The 15,856-nt window shown below is 45.6% G+C and overlaps 1 protein-coding gene across 25 annotated transcripts in view; it reads right to left on the bottom strand.

Annotated features, from left to right (window-relative positions):
• TCF7L2 (transcription factor 7 like 2) overlaps positions 1-15,856 on the bottom strand; it is a 188,775-nt gene that overhangs the window by 62,069 nt on the left and 110,850 nt on the right. For 16 of the 25 annotated variants that reach the window (XM_039871178.1, XM_039871193.1, XM_039871175.1 and 13 more), the window contains one exon: positions 8,600-8,743. The exons of the other annotated variants lie outside the window; for them this stretch is intronic. In XM_039871178.1, the coding sequence (XP_039727112.1) occupies positions 8,600-8,743 (144 nt within the window). The remainder of the gene's footprint in view (positions 1-8,599; positions 8,744-15,856) is intronic. 25 annotated transcript variants of the gene reach the window in all.

The raw sequence follows: 15,856 nt of genomic DNA on the forward strand, positions 1-15,856 counted from the left end.
AAAAACTTCTTGTGTGGATATTTGTAGAATGTTATCATGTTTCCAAGTCTATAAGACAAACGGCAGACACTTTCTTTTCGGAGGGGGGCTGACTGTTTTGCATACTCTTCCAGAGGCATAGCTGAGAGTTCAGGTGTCCAGGCCTCATCATTGCACTTGTTCCACTTACGAATATAGTGCCAGCCCTGGCTTTCTAAAGTGTCCCTATTAATTTAGTCAGGATGCAGAAAAGCAACTTGTTTCTAAGCTGTTTTGTTCCTATTGTTTTGCACAGGTACCTGTGCTTGCTTTGCTTTGTTTAGGACATAATTATTATTATTATTTTTTCAATGAAAACCATTCTGCTTCCACCTGGAGGGCATTCTGCTACAAAAACCTGTTGCCAGACAATGGCAGTTTCTTTATCAGCAAAACTCACTCTTCTCAGCTCTATCTTAGATGCCCTGACCATGCCACACTCAGAGATTCCTTCAGCCTGGCAAGACAGAGGCGAGGAGAGGGGGTACAGATGAAAAAGCTGGGTTGCTTTTGTAGAAGGCAGTTATAATTCTTTGTCCTGATTCTGAAGCGATTTTAGATGTCAGCAAGCCGGGAGAGCCACAACGATGTTTCTGGGTGTGAGTTTCCTCCCCTTTTCTCCCCTACAGTTTCTGCTTTCTGTACTGGGTCACTGTTCCCGCTTCTCACCGGCTCAAATGGCATGTCTCCAAGTAATTACAAAGACGGGAGTTAGATTACACAGGAATTTACATGTGTGCGACTCCCGTTACCTTCTCCGGCAAAATCCACCGCAGAGGCATCGTCTACAGTTCAGTCAAGTGTGACACTCTGAGCTGGGGGACCTTTAAGGTCACCACTCCTCGTTTTCCAAGAGTAGGACAAGCACACACACACAAGATCTTCACCACACGATTTCCCTGCATTTCATTTTCTCTAAAAAAGCATAAGCTCTGAGCCAGAGCAGGTGAGCTGGCAGCTCTGGCCTTCCCAGGCACGCAGCAGCGTGTTCCAAAGGCTGGGTAGGGATGCGCTCGCGATCTAGAAGCACCTCAAAGCTCTCAATTCCTGGTTTTCACCTAAGTAATGGGACAAGTGAGAACAGTCTGGGAGAACCACGTTAGGTCAACAAAATATACAGATAATGCACCATCTTCATTTTACGCATTACGCCCAAACCTTGACAATCTACCCTGACATCTGGGAAAGAATAATATACATCATTCAAAGCAGAATATTCCAGAAGTCATTTTGTTTCACTCTGAGGCCTATATGGTTAGCAATAACATAGTTCCTTTGCAATAATATTTTTCTTTGGCCATGGTCAGAATTAGCTTGAATTCTCCTAAATCCAGAAAATGGCCCAAAGCATTCTGGGTGTGTAAGCAAGAACAGCCAGTGCAAAATATAGAACACCCAACCAAGATTTCTCAACAAGTAACAAGCTGATGACACCACAGCACTATGGTTACATCTCTTTCACTGAGGAAGGTGTGGACAAAGAGCCTCTGGATGAAAGAGATGAATCAAGTCAACGCTACTTTACAAAGAGCAGAAATGATAACAATGAAACCCACCTGTCCCATAACTAAGGGATAGTGTGAGGGTGTGTATAAGGTAATGGAGCTGTTCTGTATCCTTATAGTAACAGTGGAATATGAATTTATGTTAAAATTAATAAAACTATAGACCAAAAAAGTCAATTCTTCTGTATGACATACTTTAAAATATAATTTTTTTTTAAATCCCACATCCCAAAAGAAATCTGGTTCTCAGACCAAACAAAAAAATCCAAACCAAAAAATACACAGAAATGTATGTAGTAATTATAAATCCGAAAAAGACAGTTGCAGGTGATCCAACCAAGCAAGACTGCAGTGAGGAAAGCCAACCATCTCCTCGCCCGACCCTGCCAGAACCTGATTTGAGTACATTTTGCTGTCCCAGGCAGAACAGGGCCGAGGAGAAGCAAGTATCCCATTTTCTTTAGGAGCAAACGTGAGAGCTGAGAACCCACCTCCACATCCGCCATCCGGACCAGATACAGAGGAAGGGGCACACAAATGCCTCCCCCTGCAGGAACTGCGTGGATTTCTGAAATCAGTAAAAGACACCATAAGCCAACTTCTCCTCCCTCTCGCCTCCACCCATCCTTTTCACGTGTTCTTGTAAAAGTGGCAAGAGGAAAAAAACTTGTGCAAGAGACAGAGCTGTGAACAACCAACAAACTGGATCTCCTTCCGGATTGTTGGCTGCTCATTCTTGTTCTCTCTGGTGGAGGGGCTTCTCATTCTCAGGGAAGAGTGGGCCTCTCCCCAGTCACACTGGCCCCTGGCAAGCCACCAGGCCTGCCTGAAACCCAGCAAGCAGAAGCCAGGCTGAGCGCGTAGTGATTGAGAGCTTCTGTGATCCCCCCAACCCCGACTGGCTCAGATTCACTCCAACACCATCTCCTGCCAGCTCTGTTTTCCTAAGCAGCAAGAGGCCACCGCCAGGGCACAGGGGGCACCGGCGGGCACCGGCGGGCACCGCCGGGCGAGGCCTGGCAGACCAAGTGACCAGGGAGGTAGGGAAATGAACCAAATGGGGCAGCTGTGTGTCCTCCGGTCACCCCAATTCCTTCCCACCACCCTCCATCCTAACTTCTTCTTTCTCTGGTGTCTTTAGTTCCTTCCTTGTCCCCACCCTTCCTTGTCAGAAGGAACTAACTTTTCCAAAACAGACATTTTCACTCTGAGAACAGGCCTCTCTCATTTAGACTTTCCCAGAGAAAAAAAATGTTTCTCTCCTGTACTGCTTTGGTGGCCGAGCTGCCTGTGGGCACGCCTCGGGTGGCATGGCCCCAGAGACGTCCATGTGTACATGGAACGTGTCCCACGAGGTTTGTAACGAAGACTGAAAAACTCCGAGGCTGCACAAAGGCCACCTCCTTCCTCACTTTCGGCTCAAGTAGAGGAGGCCAGCCACCGACTGGGTGAGGACGGCCCTTGGAAAGCGGACCAAAACTTGAACCTGGCCTCACCAGGAACGATAGGCCACTTCTACCGCCCTGCTCCCCAAACCAAACAAAATTTTTCTTTACTGCCACATTTTTTTAATACAAACAGGTGTGAAATGGACTTGCAGAGATAAGATGGAGAAAGCACTGGCACGGTATGGAGTAAAGGAGACAGACGGTGTCGCTCCTGGTGCCATCTCTTGCTACGATGGCAGAAGCCGGCGAGTACATATTTTTTGAATAAGATGCGCAGGACTGGCCTGACCAGGAAGAATTAAAATTAAGGTCTTCCACTTTGCTTAACTGACAACAAGTGCCCCTAATAAAAATAGGTAAATTCAGTTCTGGAGTCAGGGTTGAAATATGGTTCCTCTGTTCCCAAATCCCAGACATCGACCTCACTGACACTGAAGACACTGATGATAGAACGTACTCTGAGAAACAAAGATATCGCAACAAAGAAAGACGGACAGTGTCAAAACCAACCGTGAAAAGCACCCACTCCCTCTCTTCGGGTACTCAGGAAGTATTTTGACTTGGGGGCTAGTAAGGAATAAAAAGTCTTAAGGCTAATTTAGACTTACCCTTGACACGGTTTAGCCCATTAAAAACGAATGTGTCACCTCAGAGAATTACAAAAGGGGAGGACCCAAAACAATGTGCAGATGACAAGTCACTCATCAAAGGCCCAAGTCTTCTCTATTAATAACCTTTGTCACAGAGATGCAAAGAAAACAAGTGACTCACAAAGAATGGGGAAAAGGGAGGTGGTCACAGAGATAAGAGCCCTGACACAGCCTGTGGTGTCCCAGGGGGTGTCAGGTGCCCACGAGGCCTGGTGTAGGGGAGAAACCACATCCACGTTCGTCCGGGAGGACAGACCTCCACGCGGGCCACCTAGGTTTCCTCCTCCCTACACCAGCTTCGCAGGCTGGGAGGGGAGTGTACGAAGCGAAAAGAACAGTGTGGACGGCGTTCAGTCTCAGGAACGGCAAACGCCACGGGAAACAGGGCTCGGAATGACCCTCTCCCTCCGGGCCTGCATGCCCAGTGGGGAGTGCTGTGCAAATTATGTCCAATCTGTGTCAGCCATGTATCAGGGGGCCCTGATAAAGTTGGGGGTGACTACATCATGTTCACGATGCACTGGGAATGTGACTTCACTGAGGTGTCAGAAATTCGAAGCTGGTCAGTGAGGTGTCCATTTATAGTGCTGGAGCGGTTAAAAGGCATAGAATGAAACTGGGCTGATTTAAACCAGAAGAATTCAACAAAGAAGCTTTGCAAAGAGGGAATGAGAGAAAGGAGAAATAACAAAATAATAGGGGTGGTCTCACCAGACATCCCACCCTGAGAATAAATTTGAGGAGGGGGGTGAATCTGCCGGTCTACATGCACAGAATGATCTGGGTTTGTATATGCTTATGTGCTAAGCCATGGGTTACATCTACCATGAGGACATTCTGGAATGTCCGGAGCTGTTTTGTCTTCGTTGTTTTCAACTCACACCCTGTCCCACATGAGATGCGATGCACTGTCACAGTGAAACTTTGGAAACAAGTCTGTTTGCACTGGGGCAATGACTAAGCACATAGAGGGGAACCCACTCCTAGAACGCACAACCACTGGTGAAGTTTTACGAAGAGTCTTTAGAGTGGCAGACATAGGAAAGTGTTTCTATGACAAGATATGTAATCTAAACAGGAAACGATGCATACGTGCTACGAGCCCACCTATGATTTTTAAAACATCTTTTAAAACACTGGAAGGAAAAATGTCAAAATAAGAACTCTGCCTTCAGGAGTATTCTTACTGTTTTCTCATCCTGCTTCTCTCTGTAATCAGGAACACCTCAGTGAAGTTACATCCCCAGTGCTTGGTGACCATGATGTGGGCCCCCATCATGTCAGAGTCCCCTGCACGACTGACACAGCTCGACACGACTTGGGCAGTGCTCCCCACCGGGGAGACAGGACAAATTAAACATTTCGGCTTAACAGAAAGCTTGCTAATCCACAGTTATAATGCGGATTTATAAAGCAAATACTTCCCTTCTAATGCACTTTGTTGTGTAAATCCAGATTTTCCACACATAACATGTATTGAAAAGTAGAGTACCAAGGAAATGAAGCAATATCTATATTTGTTTCAATGAGTAATGAGCAAAAATAAAACTTCGGCCGTGATGCCATGCTTTTTTAGAAATCAGACATAGAATAAGCCACAGATTTATAGGATGTGGTCTAATAAACCTAAGAAAAGTTTCGTTTCCTCTCACCAAAATGGTTAACTCCCTGTCTATGGGACCAGCTATGCAAAGTTAGCAGAAGTCTTCTTTTCGAGTTGAGAGGTTAATAAGCAAATATCAACAATAATGCGCCTACACACACACCCTGAAAACGAAATAAAAAGAGGCTCAACAGTGGCAAAAAGGCAGGTCAATCGAAACATCGGAAGGGACACCGTGCGCCATCTTGCTAATCCCTACTGATCAAAAAGAGTCTGTAGAAGCTCTGAAGAGGAAGGAAGGGGGGAGGACTGGGACAAAGAGCTTTCTAAAAGATTGTTTGCCAGCATTTCCATGAAAACGGTATTGACTAAGCACTTACAGGAAAAAAAACACTTTCTTTCTTATCTGAACGCATTTATGCCATGGGTCACACCCTATTATTGTCACTATTAAACAAGTTAATAGCCCCAATGTAATGACTCTGTATGGCTAGCTTTAAAATGTACGGGAATAGCTAACTAGAAAGAAGTGAGTCATGCCTGCCCAGGTGGGTATTGACTTTCTTATTCATATTTACTCAACTGGTAGACAAACCTAATTCCCTCGAGGAGAGAACTAAAGGTTTAGAATCAAGTCAAACTGCAAGGAAAGAGAGAGAAGGCTAAATATGGATGGGGTAGGAGCGAATCCAGAATGTGATAACTCGTAAAGCAAAAACGGGACTTTGGATGTCCCGAATCAGAAGATTCCTTCCGGCTCCCAAGGAGGCTGGGTGTGGAACAGAACCCGACACGGCTGCCCTGTAGCAAGTGAAATGTGGTCGGTGCGCAAGGCTGCAACCCGGGGGCTGCTGCCAGAGTCTCAGTAACAGCGGCTGTACAGCTCCGCCCCTTCTCTCTGCAATCTTTTGCAAAATGAGAATAATCACCGCACCTCCCTCTTAGGGTTTTCAGGGTGTGAAGGGTTATATAGGCAAATCACTTACAGAAGTGCCTGGACCATAGGAAATCACTCTTTGATCAGGATTTCAAGGGATCCTCAGAGGTGCCCAGTGAAGCAGGCTGGGCAGGTATTCCACCGCCATCCTCTTTTCACACAGGGACTGCGTCCCAGAGGGGTGAAGCACCTTGCCGACAGAAGTCAGGGAACACTAGACTCGAACCCAGCTCTGACTCCAATCGCATGCAGTTTCCACCGCACGACTCAGAGCCGTCCGTAGCACATCCATACATGGATGGGGATTTCACACGCCACCCCAGTTCCTGAAGACTACCAATAATACACAGCTAATTTCTGTGAAAGCCTGTATGGAAAGCCTGCTACACAACTGAGCTAGCCCAGCGGTGGCTGGCCCATCACAAGCACACATTACCTGTGCACAACTCCCTAAGAATCCTGCTGGGTGCTTGTGACAGACCAAGCACACCAGCAACTCCGGCCAAGCCCCGCTTCACAGGCTTCCTCACTTGATGCTCAGAACAGCCCGTGCGGGAGCCCCGTTTGCTAATGGGAAAACTGAGGCACAGAGCAGCTAGGTAACTTGCCCAAGTTCGCAAAGCCCGAGTGGTGTCTCTGTGTCTGGCCTAGTCACAGTTCGGGGACGTAGACTCAGTCCTGGAAGTGGGGCATGCTGGCACTTTCCAGACGTTTCCGTGTCTCGAGGGCAAAGCTAGGAAACCAGGCCGGGGGTCTAATCTGTGCTCGTGGATCTTAAGGAATAAGGCAAAAACCCAGTCTTTCTGTTTCATTTCTCCTCATACTCAAAACGGGTGCTGGTTCTCCTTTATCTGCTCCATAACTCCGAACGAAGATCAGTGAGTTACCATCTGCCAGGCCCTGGTGCAGGAACAGCTATGTTCACTATGGCCTTCTCATCCATGGTCAGAATGAACCACCACACTTATTAAAAGCCAGACCAGGGAGGAGCTGCTGAGAAAAGGCTTCCATCGGGCCCTGGCTGCTGCACTGAAGTGGGGACCCCAGATCTGTCAGACCCTGAGCTGTTAAAGGACACAGGCTTTACACATTACACAGGGATCTTAGGTAATCTGGACACAGGATTCATCAGAGGAGCGGGCAGTCCAAAAGACCCCGGAGACATCCTCGGTTTTATTCACATCTGGCCAAAGGGTGATGGTTAGATAGGAAGATTCCCACAAGACAGCAATCCAGTAAGTTACTACCCAGAACTAAGACACATTATAGTGTACAAAAGCAGTCTTGGTGTTACGTCAAGTGAAAAGAAAACACAAAATGTGTACAATTCTAATTTTGTGAAGCTCTTTGAAAGTTTAGATACATGAATGGGGAGAAAGAAATGTATCTAAATATTCAGAGATTATAAACGAGGAAAAAAGATCTTGGGTGTTCGCATTTTCTTCTGTATGTTTCTGTGTCCAGTTCTCTTAAAGGAATATGTATGACTTCTTAAATTAGAACAAGCTTTTAAAGATGATTTAGTCCACCTCTCCTCCTTCCCAAGGCAAGACACATGTACACTATACTCTAGGCCTGTCTTTTGTCCTTGTAACTCTAACACATAGCACAGGTATACAATAAATGTTTTTAAAAGACAGAGGACTTTACTAATTGGCTCTTAAATATTCACGTTTCTTTTTTAAAAAAACTAGCAGTACTAAATCATTTGCTGTTTAAATCTAAAGAGTTACTTTAAAATTTTTATCTGCATTGACTTTTACTTTTCTGAAGATGAAAGCATGTTCTAGATGTCCTTTATCCTTTGGGACGACTAATTTGAAGAGAACTGTCACTCCCGAGCATGGAGCAGTCCAGGGTATTGACAACGTATTGAATTATTTAAAGGAAATTAACAATGCTTCCTGTCCTTGGAGAGCAACATCTGTGAGAAACGCCTTTCACGGCGGCCTTAGGAAGCTGTCACTGCAGAGGAGCGAGCATTTCTCAGCACCCTGAACTCTAAAGGAAAATTATAAGTTCTAAACAACTAGTAACAAAGTCGAAGTTGAGGTGATAACTTCTCCTCCACTAGGAGCTACAAAGACTCCCAGAAAATTATTTCCTAGGGGTCAAGTTTAATGGGATAACATGTTGTTCGTCATTCTCATGGAAGCGCCACGTAACACTGCACTGTTGGCCTTTACAGGGAGTCAGGCACCTTGAGTTCACGGGAGCACCACCCTCCACCCTTTCCTGTAAACTGGCACTTTTATGGCTATGATAAACCTATCAGTGGTCAGTTCACCCAGACATCATGGCACCCAATATGACAGGACCCAGCGGGAACTCAGGGACCATGGCAGATGGGCCCTGCCCTAGCTGGAGGTAAACTTTGGACGGGTGGTTTCATTTCAGAGCTGGCTCATCTCATACCGTCATTTTGCTGCGAGACCTACCTCCAAACACCAGGGCTCCCCAACCTTTTGTAAGGAGTGGCTCCTTTGCATGTCCCTGAAGACTTGAGTGCTGACAGTGAAGTCTGAGGGGGGGTAGAGGTGCTGACAGTCATGTCCCTGAGTGCAGCAAGGGAGGGGGCATTGCTGCCAGGAAGAAAGGGGAACAGAGTAAGGCTCTGGAGGGAGCGGGGCGCAGTCACCAAGGCATTCGCGGCCCCAGCCTGACTCTCTACCCTAACCCACACGTTTCCGCAAACTCCAAGCGAGGATTACGATGTTCCCCACAGGAACCCAGAACTCTTCCACCTCCCTGCCATCCAGCTGGGGTCCCCTCTAGCGACATCTTAAACACAAACTCTTCCATGCAGCCTTTCTGTTATATCCATTCCCACTATTCCCACTTCTGCCCATCATCTTCTGGATGGACACAGCCATTCCTGCCTCTGGGCCCCCTGTAAGACAGCTAGCTAGCATTTTTATTCATTCATTCATTCATCCTCTCTCTCTCTCTCTCTCTCTCTCTCTCAACTTACCTTACTGAATCCTCCATTAGTTTAAACCACGTGGTACTGGTGTTTCTACCCTACATTTTCCCACCCATACAGCTGTTTAGGGATCTGTCTTGACACTTTTCCCTCTGCCAGACTGCAATCTTTTCTGAGAGAAGCAACTACACTGACCCTGCAGACCTCTTGAAAGATCTGGCCGCACACACCTTGAGTGCTCGGCAAGTATGTGCGGCACTGAACTCCTACTCAGCTGGAGCCCGTCGTGAGAGCTGCCTCCGTGTACTGAGTGCCCGCTCTGTGTGCGGCTATAGATAGGGATGTATATGCGTGTTCTTCCGCTCCTCCTCACAACCACCCTGTGAGGTAGGTACTGCCATGCTCATGTCACAGAGGAGGAAACTGCCTCAGAGACGTTAAGGGGCATGCCCAAGGTCACACAGCTAGTGATTGGCAGAGGGGGGATAGGGACCAGGTCTCAGTCAACTCACGATGCTGCTGTGTAGACTCATTTGCCTGTCCAGATGTTGGCTACTGCTTTATAAATGGGGGAGAAAATGTAGGGATGTAAAGGGTGACCTGGGGTCTGAGAAGAGCAAGTTCACAACAAAGAAATATCATTCTAATTGTCTGTAAAGAAGAAAAATATCTACGTCCATTGTAAAGAATGCATACCTTCTCTGCTCTAGTTTATAATAGTTTCATATGAAGGAAAATCCCCTGAACAAATTTCTCACCCTTCTTAATCCTGAATAACAGAATTCAAGATGAAGAAAGTGAGACTGAGCACAAGAACCAATATCTTACGTTCTGATATTCACTAAATAGCAGGATGAGCATAGTAGGTACTGAAGACTGGGAGACAGAAAATCATTGGAGAGAACAGACAAATCTATAAAACAGTAGCCACATTTCTAGAAAAATTTACATGGTTGTCCTATTCCCTGGTCCTCCCATGGGAGATCTGTCCAGGTGGACTAAAACCGTCCAAAGGCCATGTGGACTCCCCAAAGGAAAAGGGACCATGATCCCCTACAAAGTGGTGCTACTCCAGGACCTTTTACCAGTGGCAGCAGCAGTCCCTGTGTCTGAACTGTGAAAGCCACCAATGCCAGCAGCCCCAAAATCTGTCCCCAAAGTAAGAGCCGCCCAGACCACAGAGAAAGTCGTGGCTGCCCACCCCTGGAGGTCTCTGGTCTCCACGGCACTCATTCATCATCATGACGGTGAGTCACCAGGCAAGCATTAGTCCGTTTGCAAGATTAGCCCAGCTTTACCACTAAAGTAATCCTATTCCGCCTTGTCACAGTGGTGACTCACCTGACTGCCTTCCACCAAAGGCAACATGGTTTACAAGGTTTAACCCTCCAACTGTTCCCAGAAGGAACCCAGCAATATAGGAGTTTCAATCCTTGTCTGCTTGTTTCGTCTTCTGATACAACGCTGAGAACAAAAGGGGAAAGTTCTAGGCAGCACGTCCCCCAGAGGAGTTTGGGAAAGAAATGTGTCCAAGGTTACCACAGGCCACCTCATCTTTATCATCTCCTCATGACCTCTCCACAGGGCCTATGCTCCCACAGGGGCTTGTGGCTTAGGAGGGAATGTTACACACACACCCTCTGTAGATCTACATACTCTTCCATGGTTGGGAACCTCAGAGCCAAAAACGCACGTCGCTTTTACCAATCCTGCGGGAGCTGACGGCTTTGACATTTGTGGGATTCACCTTATCCCCATCGCATCTTACGGGCCTACCCTGCTTTTGTCTTTATTCTAATTTCTTTAGTTATTTGTTTCCAATTCTTTTGCATGATATGAAGTTTTATAAGCCACTTCAAATTTGAGGGGTATAAGATGTCTTATAAACAAATTCAAATGTATGTATAAGTGCAAAGTCATTTTGTACCATGAAACGACTGTAGTTCAGTGTCTCCTAACAAGTGCAAAACTCTTCAGTGGATCCTAAAGAGTAAAAAGCAGATGTCTGCCGAGTTTTCTGCTCAGCATCCATTTGTGCTTTTTCACATATCGGTACACCCTGAATTATTTAGGAGGCACCATCCTAACTCTCAAGCCATGTAGTTCAGGTGAAGTGGGATGGGCAAGTGTGCTTAGTCCAAATGCACTCAACATATTACACCCTCGTACCATAGCCTGTGGTCTGAAACCATAAGGGAAGACAAGATCTCCCTGGACTTGAATCTGCCCCCATGCAATGAAGTCAACCTGGAGGAGAGCAGAGCCAAGAGCTGAGGGGAATGGTGTCCTGGTGTACGAACCCCTGGATTGGGCCATGCCTGATGCATGCTAACGTGGGCTTTTCAGTTATGAGTTAATACATTCATTTTGCTCAGGCCAGTCTAAGTTGGGGTTGAGGAGAGAGAGAGAGGCATCGTGACTGGAGCTGTCTAGTAACCACAGTCAGACTGACCTCAATAATCCACCAACTCCATATCAAGTGGTAATGGGGAAAAAAACTGGAGACGCTCCAGGAAAGTAAATGAAGGCCTCACGAGCTTCATGCTCCTGGTATGACGAGGGAGTTGATCCAAGACAATATATTGGAGTAGGTGTCTGGTACTTTTTGAAATAATATCTGGGACAGGGAGAGGGGATCTTGAGCAACTCCACACCTGCTGGCCCACTTTCTCCAGGGCCTCTGTAGCCACTGGTTACAATGACCTATTTTGACATGTGGTCACCAGAAGGTAGGACCCATGAATACTTAACATTTGAATATTAAGTACTAAATTCGCCTCCCAGCTTTCCCTGGAAACGCTGCCTATTTGTGACAAAGGAGCTAAAGAGGCGAGTTTCTTCTGGGGAAGGTGAAGCTACGAGACTGTGGCATGTCAAGAGAGAAGGGAGGCAAAGGGATGGTGGGTTTCATGTCCACTGGTGACTCCGGATCTGACGACACTGTGTGTTGGCCAGTTCTGGACATGGCCACACAGATCAAGAATCAAGATGTGCCACTGAGAAAGTAGTAATACTCGTGTATTCTACTATTTTGTTTATGAGTTTATAGCCCCCTTTCAACAGGTGGCTGGGAAATATTTAAATGTGAACACAATAGAATGAAACCCAATGAGCTAGAAAGTACAATTTGCTCTGCCAGGAAAAATAAACAGAGAAAAGAGTCTAGAAGAAGGAGTTGAAAAGCATTTTTTAAAAAATCCTAAAAATACTAAAGCCCCCAGAGAAAGATTTTATATGAAATAATGCTATTCAGACCCAACTAGGTGAACAGCTGTTGGCTGTTGGGAGAATTCTGAGCCCACCTCTTTGGCAGGAAGAAGAAACGTTTTCAATTCTGTCTCAAAAAAGTCTGGTGTGACGGTTAATTTTATATGTCAACTTGACTAGGCCACAAGGTGCCCGACATTTTTTTTTTTTTTTTTTTTTTTTGGTGGAGGGCAGGGGGAGTTCAAAATTTAAATTGACAGACTGAGTAAAACTGCCCTCCCTAATGTGGAGAGGCCTTATCTAACCAGTCGAAGGCCTGAATAGAACCAAAGACTGATTCCTCCCGGCCAATTCCAGCAAGGGGAAATTATTCCTTTTGCCTTCCTTGGTTTTTCCTGCCTTCAGACTTGACCTGAAATACTGGCTCTTCTCAGATCAAGACTTCCAGCCTTTGGACCTGAACTACCCCATTAGCTCTCCTGGTTCTCAGGCCTTCAAACTCAGACTGGAACTACACCATCGGCTCTCTTGAGTCTCCACCTTACCAACCACAGATCTTGGGCCTTGTCAGTCTTCATGATGGCATGAGCCAATTACATGCACGCACACATACACACACACTATTGTTTCTGCTTCTCTAGAGAAGCCCAAATAACACATTTGGGTTGTATTTTTTATGTGTGTTTCTCCCCCAGCAAGAGAGAAAGGATGATTTGTAGGTCTCTAGAATAAATCAGAATTGCAAAATGAAATGGGTCTTAGAAATGATGTAACTGAATTCTTTATAATTTGTTAAACATTCCTAAATCTAGACGTACCTAGGATTGCACAAGTAGAAAAAAACTTAACACTCAGATTTTAAAACTAGGAGTCCAGGGCTCTATGCATAACATGGGAAAAAATTTTTTTTTGAAAACACAGCATCTTTGAAGGAATAAGAAATCCACTTAAGAGAAAGACACTGATGAGCCATTCCACTAAAGAAGCAAACCAGTAAAATAACATTTTAAAAATTGGTTAAATCCTCATATCGCTCATCATTTACTTACATATACACACATGTGTGTACAAAGACACCAAAAAACAAATAAGCAACAGCAACCATGCAACCGACCAACCAAAGCCACATGCACATACATAACCTGGGAGAGTGAGTTCAGGTCTTTACAGGTCATGCTGGTCTAGTTTTAAGCTCCATTAATAATTCTCACCTCTGTGAAAGTGAGGTAACTTCAGTGGGAACTAATTACATTTGAAATATGTTGTCAAACAACTTAACACAAATGCAAAGTCACTAATCAGGGCTCCAGAAAAGCTAGTATTCTCGCCATTAAGGGTGGGTCCAGCTCTTCCCCAACTCTGGATACCATCATTGACATGGCAAATGTACTCAACATTTTTTCCAAGATTATTTTTCAAAACGTGGGTGTGTGCGAGCGACGAGGTGAGAGTCTCTGCATGGTGCATGTGTGCACACACATGAGGCACACTTGCATGCATGCAGGGCAGGCGGTATCATCACATACGGTGGACAATGGCCTACGCTCGGGAATGGCACATACCCAGCTCACATACAGCATCTCCCTCTTCCCTCACCTGCATCAATACCACTGAGCCACCCTGTCAGAGGTGGCAGCAGCGGAACTGTAATCACTGCGCTGAAGGGATGTAGGAAAAAGTCTGCCTTGGCCCTCAAGGGCGGCATCACCACAGGAGCCAACGTCAAGTCCGTCCTTACACTTGCCTTTCACAAAGCACAGTTCACCTCATCCCAAGTTCAGCACAGAGACAGATATGGGGCCCTGGTGTCACTGCCTAATTCCCACTTACTCGCTGTGTGCCCTCTATGTCCCTCTCTCTCTAGAGCTCAGTCTGTCATGTCACATGAGGGTGCCAACTGTTGGATGACTTCTAAGAGCCTACGGCATGCTCCGACTCTGCGGGGCTGGCAGGACACAGAAGAAGGGGATTTGCTAGGTTCACACTGCTCCCGGTGCAGATCCAATGTGCCTCAATTTACAGACATGGCCAGCGTATAACGAGAGTGCATACTTACTGAAGAAAGTTACGTTCGAGAGGAAAAAGTGACATTCCTTTATCGGTTATAAGCTCTACATGCCCAAGGAAAAATATCTTAGGGATACGATCTAATGAATGGAATTTGCAGCGTCATTTCAAAAGAAAACTTTTGAAATGAAAAAGAAAACTTTTTTGGTTGAAAGAAAACTTTGCCAATTTGTTTTCTTTTCTGGGCCATCTCAGCTATTGAGAAGTAGGAAATAAACTATACTTTTTTCTTTTAGTATCACAAACAATGAAGGAAAAGTAGGTGCAAAATTAGTTGTTTAAAGAGTTTGGGATAAAGTAAAATAAAAAAAAAAGTTATTTGGATGATTGTGAATAAAGGAAATACTCTTATTTTTTACCTGATAACAACATTAAGTTAACTCTTTAAGTGAAGGTCAAGGGTTTATTGAGATGAGAGGTAGTAACATGAAGTGGCTAAACTTAACATGATCCAGAGTTGGGAGATTAGGCAAGGCATACAGGCAGTGAATGATGTTCTAAACAGACATAGCTAGAAGGCTAAATGAAGTGCTTTCCAAGGCCAGCCTAGTTCCTGGGACACCCATACGCTAGGCAGAGCACCAGTGCATCTCTCCCATCTGTTTCCTCCAGCCATGATGGGGTTCCCACCTCTGCAGGTGCAAAGTGAAGCTTCTCCCTGCAACCTCACAAGCCATTATCTGCTAATGAAACTGAGGGTCTCTATCCCTAACAGTATACTTTCTCCAGACAAGCGAAGTGCCAGCAAGTGCAGCGAAAACTATGCTTATCAGTCACTTTGAGAGTATAGGAGTTGACTCACATGTTCAGGCAAAAAATATCAGTCCATAGTCCTTTACTAGCAATGATGCTACAGAAGAACCAGAAGCAGAAGTCTGGGTCCAAGAACCACAGGCTACAGAAAGCCTGGTGAATCCAGCCAATAGGGTACATGTGATATACTGTGCTTTTAGAGAGATTCTTGCTGAAGGGAAGTCCGCTCTCCAGGCAAGCTTCTGGGAAGGAATGTGTACCCGCACTATGTCACTGTGGACCGTAAACAGCACTGCGCAGAATCAAAGGGCCAAGGGGAGGAGTCTGATTGGGACCTGTGTTGCCTACCAGGCAACGCTCTCTTTAAAATCCACACATCTCCTACAGAAAGTCTAAAATGGGACTGAGAGGTTGTAAAGACAACCCAGGAATAGGGGGTGTGTCTGGGGAATCTAGTGACCACTCAGAAATTTGAACTTTTTGGGAAAAAAAAAAAAAAAAAGGAGGTTGATAAACAGCACCCTCTCTACCTTATCGATGAAGACTAAATGTTTTAAAATGCAAATAACGGGTTTCTAGAACAGCCCTGGAATTTCTCCTGGAAATGTTTTCATAACTCACATCTTGTTTGCCACGAGAGCCCCAATTACATGTCTTCTTTTCTCATTTCTACTAACCAATTATTAGCATTAGATAATAACATACTATTTTCTGCTAATGTGTTTCCTGACAACATCAAACTCCA

The sequence above is a fragment of the Pteropus medius genome, unplaced genomic scaffold, assembly GCF_902729225.1.
Source record: "Pteropus medius unplaced genomic scaffold, Ma_sr-lr_union100, whole genome shotgun sequence".
NCBI lineage: Eukaryota > Metazoa > Chordata > Mammalia > Chiroptera > Pteropodidae > Pteropus > Pteropus medius.